This window comes from Ictidomys tridecemlineatus, chromosome 6 (genome assembly GCF_052094955.1).
Source record: "Ictidomys tridecemlineatus isolate mIctTri1 chromosome 6, mIctTri1.hap1, whole genome shotgun sequence".
Taxonomy (NCBI): Eukaryota; Metazoa; Chordata; class Mammalia; order Rodentia; family Sciuridae; genus Ictidomys; species Ictidomys tridecemlineatus.
In genome coordinates, this window is record NC_135482.1 from 159,607,324 (window position 1) to 159,626,954 (window position 19,631).

Below are 19,631 nucleotides of genomic sequence, written 5' to 3' on the forward strand. Positions count from 1 at the left end.
CCTTTGCCCCATCCTACCTCCTCTTCACACTCCCAAACACATGTGGACACATGGGTGTACACACACACACATACATGCACACACACGCACACACACACACCCACCCTACATTTCATTCTTAGGAGTAGTAGAGAAGCAGGTCCCAACAAAAAAGTGAAAGTGAACTTTCATTTCATTTGCCTTATTTCTTATAATGCCTCAAAACCCAGAAACATGATTCAATTATTTTCACTCTATAATCTGCAGCATATTTTATCTAGGGTTAACTATTCTCTTCTGATTTTCCCATCAATCCTTGGTTTCTAAAACTTTCTACCTGATTTTGTTGCATTCTTTCCAATCTGAAGATAATTTACTTTCACAGTGAAGACAAAATTCAACAGCCATTGAAGAACTTGACTTTCTCTGCATCATTGTGTCAATGGCAGCTCTGCCTTAACCTTTTTGGTCCAATCACATTTTCAAAGTCTTTTGTTGCCTCCTGTATTCTCTTTAGTGTTATAATTATTATTTTTGGTAAGAATGTTTATCCTGGGATTCAGCTTTCCTGATACAAAAGTTCAGAATCATTTTTCTACGATTCTTTGTCAGGAACATCCTCTTTGCTGTAACTTCTTCACTTGATCTTTCAAATCCAAGTTCTCTAAAGGAAAATCTGTGCTTACACACTCTTTGCACTCTGGGGAGCTTTTCCTCTTCTCTGTCTTGCCAGGTGGCTTGAAGGATCACTTGCCCCCCCACTTTCATTTAGCCTTACCTACTTTTCTATACATATAGTGTCTCTGACTCTAGCCCCTTTTCTACCAAGACTATTTCTTTGGACAGGATGTACCTTTTTATATCCATTATCCAATCTTGAATCAGAGGAGGAGTTCAACAACAATTTCAAAAGTATTTAACAAATATTTATAGTTGCTTCCTATGAGCCAGGCACTAAATCTGGAGGATTTCTGTGAGCATGGATATAATGCTTGGTGTTGTAATTCCTGTTCTCCTTTGTTTATGATCCTGCTTTGTATCTAGATAGATGGACATGTGGGGCCATAAATAGTCCTTCTGGTCCTCGAGAATGCCTCCTCATATGGATCACAAGGTATTTCCTGTACCTTTAGCATTCTTTCCCCATCAGACCTGCCACCCTCTCGAGTAATAGCTTTCAAGGATTTATCTGGGTAGATTTTGCTCCATATTGAGCTCACAGTCCTGTTGTGCCATGTAAAACTCTGTTTCTGACCCACTGGGGTTGAACAATCCCATAATGAAAAATGCTTTAGAAAAAGGAGACTGACACCCACAAAATTCACCTTAAGCTAGAGTTCTCAGTTCTCTATCAGTTGGGTTCCCCAGAATTCTCTGGAGATCCTGTTAAGAAGGAAGATTTCAAGTCGCTGCAGGCAGGGATTCTGATAAAGGCTGGGCGGCCTTTTTTGCAAGCATCTCGTAGTGTGGCTGTGCAGACCCAGGCCTCCCAGAGCAGCGGTCTCTTGCTGCTGTGGCCTTGCACTACCAGCTCTTTAGGTTGCTTTTTTGTCATGGTCTCCTGTGTTTCTCCAACAAGTACATGGGTGCTTTCTGCCCTGATCGTAAAGCAGATTCCTTTTTGTGTCTGCTACTCTTAGGATTCCTTAATACACTGACAGAGTGCCCTTTTCCTCCCCTCCTCTTGACTTTGAGACCCTTGACCTTCCTGGGACCCCATGCTTCCTGGCTGCATCCCCTGCCCTTCCTACAGTGTTTATACCACTAGCTGGAAGATGGAATGTTCCTCCTCAGTGCTCCCTGGATACATACTCTGATGAGGTAAGACCTGGAACCATTTTGAAATCAGAATGTAGAACAGCTTGGCAGGAAACACAGCTGGCTGGCTCGCCTTCAGCCTTCCCTGTCTTTGAGCCTGGATCACAGGTCTGGGTCCCTGACCCAGGAGGCTGGGAGGCTGGAGATGGTCTACTCCTTCCCATGGCATTATTCAACTAGCTTGGCTTGCTGGCCCATAAACTCCTGCCTTTGAGGCAGTGACCCAGGCTCTGAGAGCTGCTAAAGATACCTGTGCCTTGTCATTCCATCATACTGGCTCCATTCCACAGACTAGACATAATCACAAACCTATTACCACCAAATCTCTCCAGAAAGATGAATTATAAGCCACCGGCAGAAAGGGAAAGTAATTTCCATGAGTTTTAGGGACTTGCTTTTCCTTAGTTTTGATTTCTGCTGTAATGATTGTAAGAGCAAAAGGCAAGGCTTTCCCTCACCCTCTGAAGGTTCACAGTCATGAAGTGACTATAGACACGCCAAAGAGAAAAGAGACACAAACTTCTCATGCACAGAGGAGAACATGTAACCCCCAGCCCACGATTCAGAAACTTGTGTACCCCTGTTTCCATAGAGGGGCAGATGGGGAATGTAGACAGTCTCAAGAGGAAACTGTTTCTAGGGGTATATTGTTTCTAGGGGTACCCAGTGGGCTCGGAGAAACACTGTGGCCTGAGTCAAAGTCCTTGGGGTCTGCAGAATAGACAATGGATTGTAAATGGTTCTCTTTGGAATGTTTAATGAGACCAAAATAGAAGACAATGGTGTATGACAAAAGTCTGTCCAGGTGAGTTGACAGACTTCAGCCTCTCTTCCTGCAGAGTTTAGCTAATGAAGGTTCACGGAAGGGACCAGAGGGAATTGTTCTCTTCCTTGGAGGGTCTGGATTCAAGGCCAATATGGCGGCATCATGGCCAAGACTCTACTGCACCTGCTGCTCTCTAAGTTCCTGTAACGTAAAACAATCAGCATACCAGAGTGCTACATGTTAGGGTGACCTTCCCTGCACTCCTTCATGACCTTCCCCCAAAGCAACTGCAGGAACTTGGGTGTGTCATTGTGCCCTACTTGGAGGTTCCAACACTGTCCACACCTTTGTCTCAGGCTGCCAATGTCCTAGTATTTGATCAGTAGACATTAATGATGGGAGGCCTGACTTTCACTAGACACTCAACCTGTGTTGGCTTTAAGGGACTCAGTTTTGGTAGGACAGATGGCTGTGAAACTTGCCTGTCCAGATCAAATACATGTGGTACTTACAACCTAAATTAAATACAAACACAACAAGCTATGCAAATTAGGCTTAAATACAAAAGGGTCATGGGTGAACACAGCACATAAAGCAATGGTCTCAGCAGGGTCTCTCTGGGGTGGGTTCACAGTGGTAGGTTCAGGCCTGAGTCTTTTCTTCCCACATCCAGCCTCATTCTTCCCCCTCTCTCCTCTCTCACATCCTTTCGAGCTTAGCATTGGCACTTCATAGGCAATTACTCAGGAAATGACTTTCAGAGTCCTGCTTACGAATTTCTACATGAATGCTCAGATTTCCCCCAGCTGTCATGCTTCCTGATTTTGAAATGATTCCAGTTCTTGGGCTTCACCAGGGCACACATGCTGACCCAAGTTCCAACTGAAACCATTTAGCCTGTAAAACACTCCTGGTCAGGCACCGGCTCATTTGGGCCTGTCCTCAGCCTCTCCATTCTTCCTTAAAGGGTTTCTGGCTCCTAATTTCATTTAACCATATTTGAGCTACAAAATTTAGCAGGCACAGTTGGGGGGCAGGGAGGTGAGGCAACCAGGGAATCTAATTTATTGCTGCCATGACTACAGATGTGAAATAAATCTGTGAATCAGTGATGGATCGATCCCACTAAGGCCAGACTTAAATGATTAATCATGGTGAGAAACGCTGTTCAGTCTTCCATCCCCAGGACCCTAAGTGGAGGGCCTTTGGGCTTAATTGGATGGAGAATTAAGACCCCCAGTGCAATCTTGCTGAACCCTCTCCTGTGGGTCTCCCAGTTGTAGCTATGGAAGTTCATTTTACAAATGGTTTTGCCTGGTTCAGAGTCAGGGCTGGCTTCGACCGCACGCTGAGACAGAGTCTGAGGTGACTTCAGTGGCTTTCGCTGTTCTCATGATTATCTGGATATGGCCTATCGCACCGGGGAACCTGTCTCTAATCTGGGAAGGAAATGGCCTGTGTCCCGGAGGGAAAGATTTCCTGTTTCACGTAGAACAAGGACAGGAAGACTGATGAGCTACAAGGGAGGAGACTGAGGGAGGGCATCTGTTTCAGCGCAGAGGGAGCCTGGAACGGGTGGGAGGGGTGGGGTGGCAGTGCTCATGGAGAAATTAACTTCTTTTGCATATATGACGTGGGATGACCCGGGGAGCAGTGTCACACCATTAGCATGGGACACAGTTCCCCAGGCACAGGAAACACTGTGAGCCCATTCTTTCCTGAGCCTCAGGGAGCCTGGTGATGGGACCCCAGCCGGGTACAGCCTTCCTTACCGAACCTGCTTTCGTAGGCCCATTTCGTCTGACTGGCCTGGTGTCTTATGGAAACCTCGGCTTGTTCTGAGTCGGCAGAGATAGTGGCAGAACGTGGGACACCATAATAAAAGGTAGCCTGAGAGGTGCTGGCAATTGGGCTCCTGTCAGAGGGGAACACAGGGGTGGTCAGTTTCTAGTCAGACACCAGGTTAGGACTCAGGTCCATGGCCTGCTGGGAGACTGGGGAGGAGGTGGCTGCTTTTCAGACTTAGACAGGACTCGCTGGGAAATCATGGATTATGGGCCTGCGTGACACTCTGGGTAGCACAGGCCATGTGCGGCCAACTTAAATGATTAAAAATGGTGAGAAATGCCTTACAAAATGAAAGGTTCTCCCGGTACCTTCAAATACCATGGGGTTGGATTGCCATCACTGACAGCAGAACATTCTAGAACATTCCCCCTTCTTCCTGGTTTACAACCCTGTTCATTCCATTTGCCCTTTCTTCCTCACTGTTGCTCAAGACAGATGGAAAACCACTGAAGGTGTTAACAGCAGTTTAGATCAAGCATCGAGGCTTGTTCCTGCAGGAGAACTACCATGAACACTTCCACCATCAGGAGAGTTTTCTGAAGGGCCCGAGGGGGGCAGGCATTGGGTATGAGGCACAAGCCCTGCTCTCTGGATGCTTAGAATCAAGACAGACAACCCCAAAACTCTGATCCATACTCTGTACTTTCTCAGGAATCTCTGGCTTTTAACTGGGACCCAAGAACTATAATTGTAAGGAATTGAGAGGAGTTTTTTGGGGGCAATTTGACCCTGAAATCATTTCATGTGTTACTGGCCCAGGTGGCAGAAACAGGCCCTTGGGAAAATGTCCAGTACATACAGGAGAGCTGACTATGGATGATGGAGAAAACAGACTTTGGTGTCAGACAACCTGAACTTACATGTCGGCTTTTGCACACTAGTGGAGTAACTGCTAAGTGACTTATCTGCTATTGTTCATATTGGGACCTCTCCTGATCTGGGGCAGATTTCTTGATGCAGGGACAGAGGAGTGGGTGAGGGCTGGACTCTGAGGCTTCGGGTGAGAGGAGGAGGCTGCTTGTCCTAGTGGTGGGGACTGTGGGATGGGGTTTTCCCTTCCATGTCTGTAGTAGGTACAGGCAGGTCTTTCAGGCACCTGCTCAAGGACAGTCGGAGGGCCTTCATCTGTGGCCACAGATCACTACATTCTCAGGGCACAATACTGGAAAGGTGCCCTGGGTTTAGGGGCAAGATGCTTGGGTCCTATGTTAGGTGACCATAGGGGTCAAGGACAAGCAGACACAGGTGAGGTCCCTAGGCAAGTGTCACCTCTTGCTTTGCTCCAGGCCTCAAGGCCAGGTCAGGTCACTCCTCCAGGCCTCCAGAGACTTTTCTTAACCTTTGTAGCGAGATAATGCCTGTCCTGCCTCACTCATCAAGTGTGCACTGGGACCCAAAGAGGTAATGCAAGTCCCCATGAAAGGACTTTGAAAAGGTGTTGAATAGACAGAGCGGGTTATGCTTGGGGTGAGGTAGGAACTCGGGTCACTTCCATCGTGGTGGACATTTCCCCAACACCTTCTCTGTATAGTTGCCTGGGCTGGGACATGGCAGGGCCTCTGTGGTGCCTGCCAGGGTTTTGCTGCAGCCTCAGTTCTCAGGAAGCAGAACCATGGTCCCCGCCTATTTGGACTGAACAGAGCTCCATGTTCCATCCGCGAGGGAGAGAGTACAAGGAGTACTCATCATATTCTAGCCCCTGGGGAGCTTAGACGGCTCAAGGCCTGCTTCCTCAGCTGCTATAGAGCAGGTTGGGGGGCTGCTCTTGCCTGGGGGAACTTGGGCAGTCGTGGGGAAATGGGAGGAGGAGCTCCTCCAGGCCTGGGGTGGCAGGTGGCCTTCCTGTTTATAAGGATGCTTGCTCTGTCGCTGCTCCCCTTCCCAATGCCTGCCTTAACACACATGTGCACACACATCACACTTCTTGCCCGAATGGGTTCGGAGAGGATTCAGACTCTCAGCTATCTTGTGGGAGGAAAATCCAGGACATTATCCCCAGAGACCCAGCCATAGAGCATACGGACGCTAGGAAGGTCCCTCAGGTCCTCCCTGCTCCTCAGAGCTCTTGGGAACAGAAAATATTCCCCGTGAAATATGAATAAAGGATAGACACATCACTTGGAATACAGCTGACCTGGAACCATGATTTGTGTTCTAGGTGTGCTAAGTGGCTCAAGGCAAGTGTGGGAGCAGAATAGAGAATAACAATGATCCCCAGCCCTGGCAGAGGTGTCCTGCGTGCTAGCCACACGTTACAACTCTACCTCACAATGCCTGAGGTGGACTCTCTTCCTCTTCCTTTATACAGGTGGAGAAACAGGTACAAGGAGATGGAGTGGCAGCCCTATAGTGTACTGCTAGCTAAGCTATGCAGAGACTCAAACCCAGAGCTGAGACTCAAACCCAGGCAGTGTGACTCCGGAGTCCCTGTTCTCAGACACCTTGAAGCCATCATTTTACTGTTAGGCCCCTTGAGTGCCATATCACTGAACTTGCTTTTGGGTGCCAGGAAGTGAAGTGAAGGGGTCTTCAAAAGCTATGCCCTTTATGTGCAAGGCCTTTGAGGGGTGGTTCGCATCAATAAGATCTACCTGGCTAAGCCTCTGGAGGCCTGAAGTGTGGACCAGAGGGGTGGTGCAGAGCAAGAGCAGGATGCCACCTTGCCGGGCCAACAGGAGGCCCAGTCCCCTCCAGCTGACCTTGGGGCTTTCCTACTCAACAAAGTTGGGACTTAATTCCTGCTTCTCACCAAAACCAAACTGGCCTTGTGCACTTTTTAAATCTCATGTCAACCCAGGTCACCAGTGGAGACACTTGACTGCCCACCTCTGCCACCACGATCGTCCTTGGGGGGCTTTGGGGGAGTATTGTAGGGAATGAGACACGAGGACCAGGACTGTGGATCAGAAGGTTGGGGACGCTCCCATACTGGTTTCTTCAGAGCTGGGCACCTAGAAAGCATTTATTCATTTCTTCCATAATGAGTGTCTGGGGTGTGTCAAGTCCTGTCACAGAAATTTAATCAATATTCCCTGAATGATAGTTGACCTTGGAAACAAGCCCAGCCTTTTTCTTTCCCTGGATAGACTGCACCTTCCCTTTGACCGTCCACTCTCTGCTTACCCAAGGACACTGCCCATGAGCCCTCTGCTGTCTCTGGTGGGTTGAGCTCTTATCTCCAGACTCGGATGCCCTGCCCTTCTATCTCTGGTAGTTCTGGGCACTAGGACCCTGATCTTGGAACCGCCCCCCCCCCCCCCCCCCCCCCCCCCCCCCGTGAGCAACTCTGTGGCAGCGGTGAGTAGTAGCCCCTTGCTAAACCAACTCTTTCTCAGGAGACCTGCTCTGGAGCCCTACCACATCCCTCCTCATCTTTGGTCTCCCAAAGGTTCAAACAGAATTCCTAAGTGTGAGTTTTCACCTCACTTACCCATCCCCACACCACCGCAAAGACTCTTACCTTGCATTAAGACGAGATAACATCAATGATGAATAAACTGATTTGAAGTCTATTGGAAAAAAGAACAGAAGAACAGAAAGACAATATTGGCAGGAATAGGGAAAAAAAACTATTTTTCTTTGTATTTAAATTTTTTTTTCTTAAAATCCCTGATACTGAAATTGAGGCTTGAATTACAGCAGTTTTCTAGTTTCACTTTACCTCTGTCTTATACATTATGAGATTGAACTTTATAAAACGAGACAGAATTCAAGAACAGAATTTTCAAGAAACTGTGGATTTTGGAAATTTGAGTTTCTTTTGCTAATCTCTTTGGTGTTCACAAATTCCTCCCTCTGTCAGGGACAAAAGACATTTGTCTACCAGAGATGACCAAGATACAGAGGATATTAAAATATTAAGAATTATTTTTAACTTTAAAGAAATTGCTCATATCATTTATGATATCACTTGATTGATTGCCTTGATGGTATGACATCAAGAATTTCACATATGGGGCTGGGGCTGGGGCTCAGTGGTAGCGCACTTGCCTGGTATGTGTGAGGTACTGGGTTCGATTCTCAGCACCACATGTAAATAAATAAAATAAAGTTCCATCAACAACTAAAAAAATATTTTAAAAAAAAAGAATTTCACATACATTGGGATAAAATATGCCATGAATTCAAGGAATAGAGAATGGCAAAGTGGAAGCAGTCAGGAAATGAGAACGAAAACAGTTCAACTTGAAACTTAAATGTTTAACAATTATACTTACCCAGAGTTTACTCATGGGACAGAATGGGATTCAGGAAATGACTTGCCTATGAGAGTGTGATGTCTACAAAAATTAAGCAACATGGGGAAATGATGAAACTGTAATAGTCAGTTATAAAAGTAGAATACGAGCTGGGTATATAACATGTTTGAGATGGTTAAAAACAAGGCACTACCACAAAATGACAACCATCACTGACACATATGCAGATGATAAGGGTAGGAGACAGAATACAAAGCACTAAAATGTGAATTTGCTTTACCTGTGTTTGGATGTTAGCAGATAGGGGTGAGGTATTTCTACTTTTTTCAAATTTCCTTTTTTTTTTTTTTTGGTATTGGGGATTGAACTCAGGGGCACTCGGCCACTGAACCACATCTCCAGCTCTATTTAGTATTTTATTTGGCGACAGGGTCTCACTGAATTGCTTAGTGCCTCGCTTTTGCTGAGGCTGGCTTTGAACTCACGATCCTCCTGCCTCAGCCTCCCTAGCCGCTGGGGTTACAGGTGTGGGTCACTGTGTCCAGTTCATCTTTTAAAAGAGGTGATCAAGAATAGATTATTTCTTTGAAAATTAAGATATGCACATAGCTTATTAAATAGAAACAAAGGATGAAGGGAGGATGGAAAGGAGAAGAGAAAGAAGTAATTGGGAGAGGAGAGAGAGCTGGGGAGACTGTCTTGGGTCTTGTTATTTCCTGTGGTCTTGGACTAGTCACATATCCTCTGAATCCAGGTCCTCATTTGTAAAGCAGGGATGGGGGATCATGGCTGGGAGCATCAAAGGAGATACAATCTGTGAAATGAACCATACACACCCTGTGCCATTGGATTGTGTTGCCTGACCTTCCTTGGGATGGACATATGCCGAATACACAGCAGGAATCTGTAGAAAGTGGAGGCTGGATTTTCCCAGCCCTGGGTCACCAGCATCCCCCCTACCAGTTGCCAACTCAAATCTACAAACGGGAAGTCTTCCTGCATCAGAGCTCAGCTGGCCCTCCCCTCCAGCTTTATGAATATTTCTTGCATTTTTCTTAATAGCTAGATTTCCTCTCGGGAATAGCAGTCTGGACATCAACTCTCAACTGGATTGACAATCTTGTCATCGCATTTAGGACAAACAGCAGTCAGGGGCTCCAGGAGGAGCTAGCAAAGGTAAAGAAAATCAAATCCAGCATATTTTATGTTCCAAAGTATTATTAGGCAAAACTTTCATGAATCAAAATCAACATACTGTGAGGTCTTTTGCCAAGGAGCAGATTTCTCATTAGGAAGTTCGTGGGGTTTAAAAAAAAAAAAGTGTGTGTGTGGGGGCCCTCCTCATGGGGTCCTTCCTCTTGACAGCATGTTCTGTGGCAGCAGGTAGGTTTACTCCTTCCTTCTGGCACTTTCCTTCTCGTGAGATCAGAAGAGTATTTTCACACCTTACAGTTTTATACGGTGTGGGAGATAACAGAGCATTTTCAGGTATATTATTTTATTTGATCATCCCAATTACCTTGTGAAGAAAGATGTTTTTGTGCAAGGAGAAACTGAAACCCTGAGAAAAGAAGGGACATGCCCAGGTCATAGACCCCCACCATGTGCTGGGTCTTCTGGTGCTGGTGCCACAGGGCTTACACTCACGTGCCACATCCAGTATTTGTAACCCCTTGGGGATGTCAGATAAATGTGACTATAGATTATTCAGTGGCAATTGATGCTGTATTTATATTTTAGTTGCACATCTAATTTTATTGGATTTTTCCACAGCCATGGAAGAAATCATGGCTTTAGGAAAGAGATGGGTGGGGGTTGTTGGTCTGACAACTGGATTTGTGCAGAGTAATAGAATGACTAGAATTGACCTGCCACAGAGTAGAGGGTGGAGGGTGCAGATCCCTCTCATACCCTCTACACCATTTCTTGTCTTGTCTTTGGGTTATGTCCATTTCACAAAGTAGGGAAATGTGGCCAGGGAGTGTGGCCATTCAAAGTCAATGGCAGGGGAATGATATTAATAATAGCTAACATTTACATAGGCTTAAAATGCTAAGTACCTGGCAGAGCTCATAAGGCTTCAGATAACTTGACCCCATTAATATTCACATACATCCAATAAGGTAGGTCTATTGCTATTGCTAATTTCAGTGAAGGAAAACCAAGATACAGAGAGAGTAAGTGACTTGTCCAACTTCATGCCACTAGAAAGTGGGAGAGAGCAGGCATTCAAACCTAAGCAGTCAAACTCCAGAGATAGAAAGAAAAATGTGCTCATGTGGCAGACTCCCATCTACCCCTAAGTAAGCAAATGAAGGGCAATGATGCTCCCCCTTCACTGACGGATCCTGTGGCAGACATTGCTAGTCAAGCACAGCACTCTTTCCTGCTGAGCCCAGATGGAGCCTCACAATCCTTCTCAACATAGTGATCCACCACCAATATCTGGAAACCAGCCAATCATAATGAGGGATAGGAGCCTATCTGTCTTCTCTAGGGAACATACTATAAATGCCAATTAATTCATGCAGTATGGAGCGTTGAATCCATGGCCTTGCACATGCTACATAAGTACTCTACTACTGAGCTACATCCCCAGTCTTTTTATTTTGAGACAGAGTCTTGCTAAGTTGCACAGGTCAGCCTTGAACTTGCAATCAACCTGCTTCATTCAGCCACTTGAATAGCTGGGATTATAGGTATGCACCATTGTGCCCAACCATATTTTTTTTAAAAAATAAATGTCTCTCTGTGTGCTCATGTGTGGCCTTATAAAATGAATTTGATAATTTGATTTAATTTGCATGTACGGAACATCTGCTATGGGTCACGGAGGTGCTCTTGTTGGGCACTGAGATGCAAAACAAGGGAAAAACAAAGTTATGTCTTAAAGATATTAGAAGAATATTCTACATAAAGAAACCTTGCTGGCGGGGCTGGGGTTGTGGCTTAGTGGTAGAGTGCTGGCCTAACATGCATGAGGCAATGGGTTCGATCCTCAGCACCACATAAATGTAAAATAAAGATATTGTGTCCACCTAAAACTAAAAAATAAAAAAAAAGAGAGAAACCTTGCTGGGGCTGGGACTGGGGCTCAGCGGTAGCACACTTGCCTGGCATGTGTGAGGCATTGGGTTTGATTCTCAGCACTGCATATAAATAAAATAAAGGTCTATCAATAACTAAAACAAAAACAAAAACAAAACATTTTTTTTAAAAGAAACCTTGCTATAAATTCTTTCAAAAAGTGAATTCTCTTGTAAGTCCCTTCTTAACCTGTTTTGTACAATCTGGCTTGGTACTTTGGGTTTGCATAGACCAAGGCATTCTTCCATGTACCTTTAAATCCATTTTAGCATTCCCCTACAGTTTTTTTTTTCAGTGCCTTTCCAATTTTTGCTAGCAGGCCATTTATTTTCAAAGCTTTTGCTTTATACACAGTTCCATTCACTTGACAGCATTGTATTTGTCCTGCTCTAGTGGGTAATATATTTACAAAGATTCAGCACATAGAGAGGACATGTTAAGAATGCTTGATTCATACTGTGCAAGAGAAAAACCCTGAATGCTATTTTTCAGTATTAGAATTGCGCTTGGTACTTGAACAGCAGAGATATTAGGATCCCAAGAGGGAGCTTAGTTGTAGAGGCACACAGAAAAGAATTTCCCAGCAATAGAGCAATTACCTCTCCAATACAACAACTCAACTTTCATGAAGATAGTAGGAATGGAGAATGATACATATGATTAGACAAAAAAAAAAAGGATAAAGGTAAAATATCTGCTGAGAACGCCCAGCTTTTTGTGTGTGTGGAATCAGATTTTTAGGACTAACTATTTAAGCTGCTTGGGATGTTTGCAGTAGGTAGTGGAACTGAGGCAGAAGAATAGTTTAGTTTTACTTCTAGTTTGACTTAAGCTGATCCAAATGGCCTGGAACTAAAGCTTCTGTACCTTGTTAGATATGGCCATGTAGTCACGACATCAAGGTGAGACACCCCAGGCACCTCTGTGAACCCCATTAACCACTGCTGGGGAACAGCACAAGGGGGAAGTTGCCAAATGGTGAAATTCTACTCAAGGAAGTCGTGCCAACTGCAGAGACAGTATTGGAAAAGTGTCAGCCCTGGGATGAGAGGCATCACTCCAAAGTCAAATACTCAGCTGCATCGAAAGACTATTCCTTCTGGGGGTTTGAATGGGCACCCTGAGAAGCATAGCAGGGTCTTTATCAGGGTCTTTTGATCTATTATCAGATGGTAGGAATGTGTTCTAGGAAATAATTAGAGACCATTGAAAAAACTTAGTTATATGTTCACCAAAATGCTGTTTTACAAAAGTAACAATAAGATCAGAAACAATGAATGGTCGATAATAGGGGATCAATTGGAAATATTGTGACTTAGTCTGGAAGGAAGTGGGGGAGAAGAGGTGGAGATAGGATGGTTATTGGGTACAGAGGTGCCTTTGGATAGGAAGAATAACTTTTAATGTTCCATAGCACAGTAGGTTGACTATGTTTGACAACAATTCACTGAATATTTAAAAGTAATTAATAGAGATTTTGAAGGCTCTCAACACAAAGATAGGACAAATGCCAGAGCTGACAGATTTACCAATCACCTTGATCTGATCACTACACATTGAATACATGCATTGAAACGTCAGGTTGTACTCCATAATTATGTACAATTATTGATTGAGTTAATTAAAAATTAAAAAGAAAAAAGAAAAGTAAGCTAAATAATACTAAAAATTTAAAATATAAAATTATATTCATATAAATACATACTATTTATTTATGACCACAGCATATTAGCATATAAACAAAGGAAAGTTAAAAACTGGTTAAAACACTATAATAAAGTTTGATGCAGCTGGGCTTGGTGGCTCATGCCTGTATTCCCAGTGGCTCAGGAAGCTGAGGCAGGAAGATTATGAGCTCAAAGCTAGCCTCAGCAACTTAGCAAGGCCTTGTCTCAAAATAAATATAAAAAAAGTGGGGCAGAGGATATGGCTCAGTGGTTGAGTGCCCCTGGGTTCAATCCCTGGTACAAAAAACCCCCCCTCTGATCGATATACATATATATGTTTTATATATATATATATATATATATATATATATATATATATATATATATATATATCTCCACCTTTATTAACCTGGTAACCGAGAAAGGAATAAAATATCACTAGTCAGTAAATTAGACTGGGGAGGTAGAACCAAAGTGTGAAAAGTGATTATCATCTCTGAGCAATGGTAATTTCTTTCTCTCTTTCTTTCCTTTCTTTTAAAATTTATACTATATTTAGTATCTAAAACACCCACAATGAATGGGTACAATAATGAAAAGATAAAAATTATTATTATTATTATTATTTTTAACAGGCACTTTATTTCATGTGTTCTCCCTGTCTTGGGCACAGTGCTTGGGGCATGGCTGTTGAGTTGTGAGAACTTTGCCTATAAGAGTCTTCCTACCTGTCAGCACCATGGACAGAGTTAATAATTTGGGCTTGGTTGCCTCTGGGCCTTGTTCTTTCTTCCAGGGGTGACCATCTTTTGAGAGGCCTGCCTCCAGATACCCTCTTCTAGATGCTCTTCTTTATAAGGATACTGTTAGATACTGTTTCCCTTCTAGACGTTTTTCCTCCTCTAGATATTCCCTCCCTCTGGATACTCACCCTGTCCCAGATGCTTTTCAAATGGATGTGCTTTTCTCAGACTCTCTCCTTTAAACATGTAGTCTGTTATGTTTATAAACTTGTCCTCCTCTAGATACTCATCCTCCTCCAGATACTCTTCCTCCTCTGTAGACTCATACTCCTCCAGAGCGACTTCCTCTTCCAGGTAGTCTTCCTGCCTTGAATGCTCTCTCTTCTCCAGAGACTCTTCCTTTCCTGGGTAATGTTTCCCTTTCAGAGACTTTTTTGTTTTACCAGGTGTAGATTTATCCCTCAGATTCTCCCTATCTAACTCTACCTTGGTATCTTCTTTTGCTGAAGGGAAGTTCTGTGTGGAAAATTCAGACCTTGTGGGAGAGGGAGCAGCCAAGTCTCCTGACACTGAATTGTTTTCAGAAGACATGTTGGAGAAGCAGCAGGTGAAGTCACTTTACCACCCTGGGAACAAAGAAAGGAACAAAATCCCATTAGTTGGTAATAGCTAACTATACAGAGATTTAATCCACTTGTTCTCTCATTTCATTTGGGAGTCTTTAAATATCGTGACCCTTGAGAAGGGACAAAAATAGAACTTCCAGAGGCTTTACCCTCAACGAGGTGATGGGGAGGCCACACCTGGAGGCAAAGACTTTGCAAATACTGCATCGTATGACATCAACAAGGAGGAACAGAAAGTGAAGAAGTGATGGGCACTTTAGAATTGAGCAGTGTGACTATTAGAGAATATGAATATTTATTAGTCAAGAAATATTTATGGTTGCAATAGATAAGACAGACTCTCAGGAGCTTGAATCTTGAGAGGAAAAAGACTCATGCGAACAGACGTCTAAACACAAAGTGACCAGCACAAGCAGGCTGGAGTAGACACTGTGGGTGGGGCCCCTGGTCATTTAGGTCTCTGCGGTTGGAGGTCAGCAAGGCTCATTTTCACAGCTCCTACATATGCTGTCATCTCTGCTAGAAGTCCCCTCTCCCCTCTCACTGGGCAAAAACTTACATTTCGTTCCCCGCATCTCGACTCCTCCAGGAAGCCTTCCAGGATCCACCCTATGCCCATCCATCTGGGCTTTTATTTTTATTGAAGAGATCATTTTGTTTTTCCAACAGTGGGAACTTCTCAAAAGCAGGAAGGGCTGATTCTTTTTCAAAAATGCATTTTGCATTCCCCTCTGCCTCCCCATCTCTGCTGTGACTCTCCACAGTGACCCGAGCATTTCTAGTCTGGATTACTGAGCTTCCTGAGACCACTGCCACCACCTTGCTAGTTGTTCTCCATGGGAAGTCTTGTAGAAATACAAATCATACCAGGTCTTCCCTTGCTTAGCCCTCCAGACATGCCCCCCCACCCCCACCGCAGCTCTCTGTTGTGCTTAGAACATAATGAAAGCCATCCCGTGCCTTGTAGGGCCTTCCTGTGTCTCTGATCTCATGTCTTCCAAACCTTCCTCCCTGCCCTGTCCGAAATCCTCACCTGCAGCACTTGTCCCTTGTCTCATTATGTATCTATCTCTATGTTGACTTATTCGGCCCCTCTTTCACTAGGCATGTGCCCGTGTCTCAATGACAGTGAACTTGTATAACTTGTTCTCCACGCTCCTTCCTGTGGTTGTCGGCCTGGAGCCTGGTGTATAATAGAAGTCCAGTCACTCTATGGCCAGTGTCTGAAGGAAGGGCCATCATGTGGGTTCAGAGCAGTGCATCACAAAGTTTTAAAAATAACCTTTATTTTTCACAGTGGGATGAAGCTAACAAGACTGTTCCTTGTGGAGGCAACCAGCCCAGAGTCCTGAACAGACAGGTGTCTTGGCCTTTTTTTTCCTGGCCAGTTGGGGAGTTCTGTTCTAGGGAATCATTCAGAGGACATCTCCAGGATCATTTCTAACATAAGCAGTGTGATGTTCAAGATGAGGATGTGAGGGCCAGGGCATTTATATAGGCCAGTGGGCACCTCTGTCCACCCACAGTGTTGTTAGAGCCCTTGGACAGATTCTGCTAGGATCAGCTGGTGTGGTGAACACAAAGGTGCTCCACTCAGACCTCTTTTCAAAGAAGGATTTGCTGCCCAGCTGTGGGGAGTATGGTCAGCAGACAGCTCCTGCAGGGTGTGCCTTGGCTACAGAGTCTCTTGCTAGAAGACTGGTCCTTCTAGGGATGGCCCATCTCACCTCATGACTGAGGAAGGTGGGTATGAAAGCCCAGTCAGCCCAGGTGGGATGCCTGAGAGGCAGAACTCACCTAGAGCTGCCCAGCAGGCTGGCAGAAGCTTATCAAGTCTGCACCACAAGGACCATCCCTGGGCCCAGTCCTGCTGCTGCTTCCTTTCTCAGGGGTTGAGAAATGTTTTGTATCTTAACAGGTTGCGTCTCCCCTATTTGCACCTGTGACCAGCGGCTCTAGAACCTTTTCCACTTTAAGGGAAGCTGCTCTAGGCTTAAGACTCAAACACACCATCTCTTATGGCCATTCACGTCTAACTTACCCTCGGTCTCCGTGCCTTCCCCACAAGCCAGCGCTGGGATGATGAGAGGGGTTGGAAGGGGTGACAAGGAGGCTCCTGAACCTGCTCCCAGGCAGGCCCGTCTGTGAACTTCCTTATAAAAACCAGTTGTACCAAGAACACTGCTAAGTCAGTTTAGCAAGAACTCCGCCCTTCCTTATCTATATGCAATCACCCTCGATGATAATCTGATCAGGTTCCTCATCTCCCACTATCCCCCAGGTGACGTTTGACCTCCCTGGCTTGTTTTTAATGAGAATGCTGTCAGAACTGCATGCAGTGACACCTGCCTGTAATCCAAGCTACTCTGGAGGTTGAGGCAGGAGGATGGCAAGTTTGAGGCCAGCTTGGGTAATTTATGGAAACCCTCCCTCAAAATAAAAATTTAAAAAGGGCTGGGATGTAGCTAAGTGGTAAAACAGCCATGATTAAAAAAAAAAAGAAGAAGAAGAAAGGAAGGAAAGGAAGAAAAATGCTGTCAGGTAAGTTTAACTAGAATTCCCTCTCTTGATGCCCCTTCTTAATTTTCCATCCATTCTCCTGGCATCTTTTTTTAAAAAAAATTTTAAAGTTATACATGGACACAGTATCTTTATTTTGTTTATTTATTTTTATGTGGTATTGAGATTCGAACCCAGGATCTCACACATGCAAGGCGAGCTCTACTGCTGAGCCCCAGCCCCCGCCCCAATTCTCCTGGCATCTTGATGTACATTTTTACTCTGGGGTCCCACTCAGCTCCTTGGCTACAAATTCCTACTCGCTCTTGCTGCATTTAGAACTGAGTCCAGTTCTGTACTGAGGTCTCCTTTCTCCTCCTACTTTAGTGGCTGTTCAGTTTGGTTTTCTTTGATGGCCACACTCTGGAATGCGAGAGGATCATGCGTAGGCACCTCCCTTCCATCAAAGGTTTATGCCTCAGGGCTTCCCACCTTTCAGATATTTTAGTTGCTTAAGAGATCAGAATCAGCTGTTCTAGACAGCCCAGATTGCCTGTCAACAGCATACCATCATTCAGGGTTAGAAGCCTTTTCTTTCCATATTCTCCTCAGGCCTTGTAAAAGAGCATCTAGTCAGCTTCATTCTCATATCAAAGATCAGAAAACAAACTCCCTTCTAGACACCTTCCCTTTAATTCTTCTAGAAATTTCTACAAAAAACCTATAGGCAGAAATAAATAGTAAAAGCAGTCTGATACCCAGTGTCTGAGGCAAACAATATTGCCCTGACTTGTGATTCAGATCTTGATCCATTTTGATCATAGTTTCTGACAGATTGCAGGTTAATTCCTGTGGTCATAACAGGAAAAGCAACTTTATGTTGAATAACTGCAGCTCATTCATTTTTTTGACCTGCTTCCCAAGATGGCCGCCTCCATCCAATCAGGCTGGCAGACATTTTTATTCAGTTTAAATAATGCTTTTCTAAAAATTGGAAGCCTTCATGAAGTCTTGAGGTTGTGGCTTCTCTTGGAGACAGGCATCAGCTCTGGGCAGGGTTTCCCATAGGGATGAAATGAATGGTGTGTGCTCTTTCCATTTCTGCCTCTGCCCTGCCACGGCCTTGGTTGGTCAGTTAGCAGGCAGGCTTGTTATCACACAGTCCTGTTGTGTTTCTTATGGTAGAGCAATAGTTCTCTGTTCCCAAATCTCTATCAAAGGTGAGGAAAGAAAACACACACGAAGAGGTCGGATTCTTTTTTTCCCTTTACTTACTCGTGCATTGGCTTCTCTTTCTGGCCCCTGTCTAGGCTGTTGCTCTAGGCTGTTGGTTTGGTGGTGGTAAGTGCCATGTTCACCACCAAATACCTACCCATGGTCACTGTGAGACACGAAGACGTGTAGGTTCTTTATCTTGTGAACTTGGAGAATGAAATCCATGGACATGAAGGGTGAGAGCAAAGTAACAGGATTTATTAAAGTAACAGCAAGAAAACAGGGCTCCCAGAGGGGGAGGGGTCCCAAGAGGGCTGGGTGTCTCTCATCTAGGGGCTTATATTGATAACCTTGGAGGGGAGTTAGGTGACCTTGAAGACCACAGGCTTAGAGCTGTTTTAAAGAAGTGGGTCTTTAAGTCCAGTCACACCAGGGTGCCTGGTGTTTATGCACCTCCTGTCCAATCAGCATGTCGATTTCATGCCACTTCGCCTCAGGGTTTTGGCACCTGTGTTCAGGCTCCGATGGAGTCACTGGCCATGAGCTGTCTACTCCATTTGTGGTCAATGGCAGAAGTGCGGAAGCAAAATGCCACCTCAGGAGGGGCCCTTAACCCTGTCTGCCTAACGTGTTTCTATTTCCTGCTCTCAGTAGTATAGTGCTGGGTATGTAAGAGGTTCTTATTAAAATCTGCCAAAAGAATAAATGAACAAATAAAGAGAGTATTAATCATGTGTGTTGGGCTTTGCCAAGCTTACTTACTGATGATGTGTATGTGCTTATTTAGTGAAGAGGGTAAAGCTTTATGTCAAGGTCAACATACTTCCAGAACCCTTCCACACTGCCTAGGAAATGCGAGGCTGGCAGATTTCCGCAAGGTGAGGTTTATTTCTAGATCTCATTTTCTATTCTAAGGTGAACATGCTTAGTTGAAATAAATGAGGAAGACAGAAGTAGATGACAAGTAAACAAACAAAACAGAACACTCCCTCTGCAAATGAGAAGAGGAAGGGTAATAGGTTCCAGCTGAGTAGCCTACAGAAGGACTTCATGTTCTGGTTGTGGTTATTAAGGCAAAGGAGCTGCCAGGGCCTGTCTGTCTCTCTCCTCTGGGTCCTGTGAATGGAGGGCAGTGCTGTCCTCAGTTCTTCTCTCTCTCCCAGGAGCTGTGGCCCTACTGAAAG

General features: G+C 44.8%; 1 protein-coding gene across 1 annotated transcript in view; it reads right to left on the minus strand.

Moving 5' to 3' along the window:
* The window catches only part of Erich6b (glutamate rich 6B), a 42,648-nt gene extending 27,950 nt beyond the window's left edge, over positions 1–14,698 (minus strand). Inside the window, exons 1-3 of the mRNA XM_078015920.1 lie at positions 14,296–14,698; positions 7,872–7,920; positions 4,336–4,478 (exon numbers count right to left, since the gene is read on the minus strand). Coding sequence (XP_077872046.1) covers positions 4,336–4,478; positions 7,872–7,920; positions 14,296–14,698 — 595 coding nt within the window. The remainder of the gene's footprint in view (positions 1–4,335; positions 4,479–7,871; positions 7,921–14,295) is intronic.
* Positions 14,699–19,631: the final 4,933 nt, after the last annotated feature.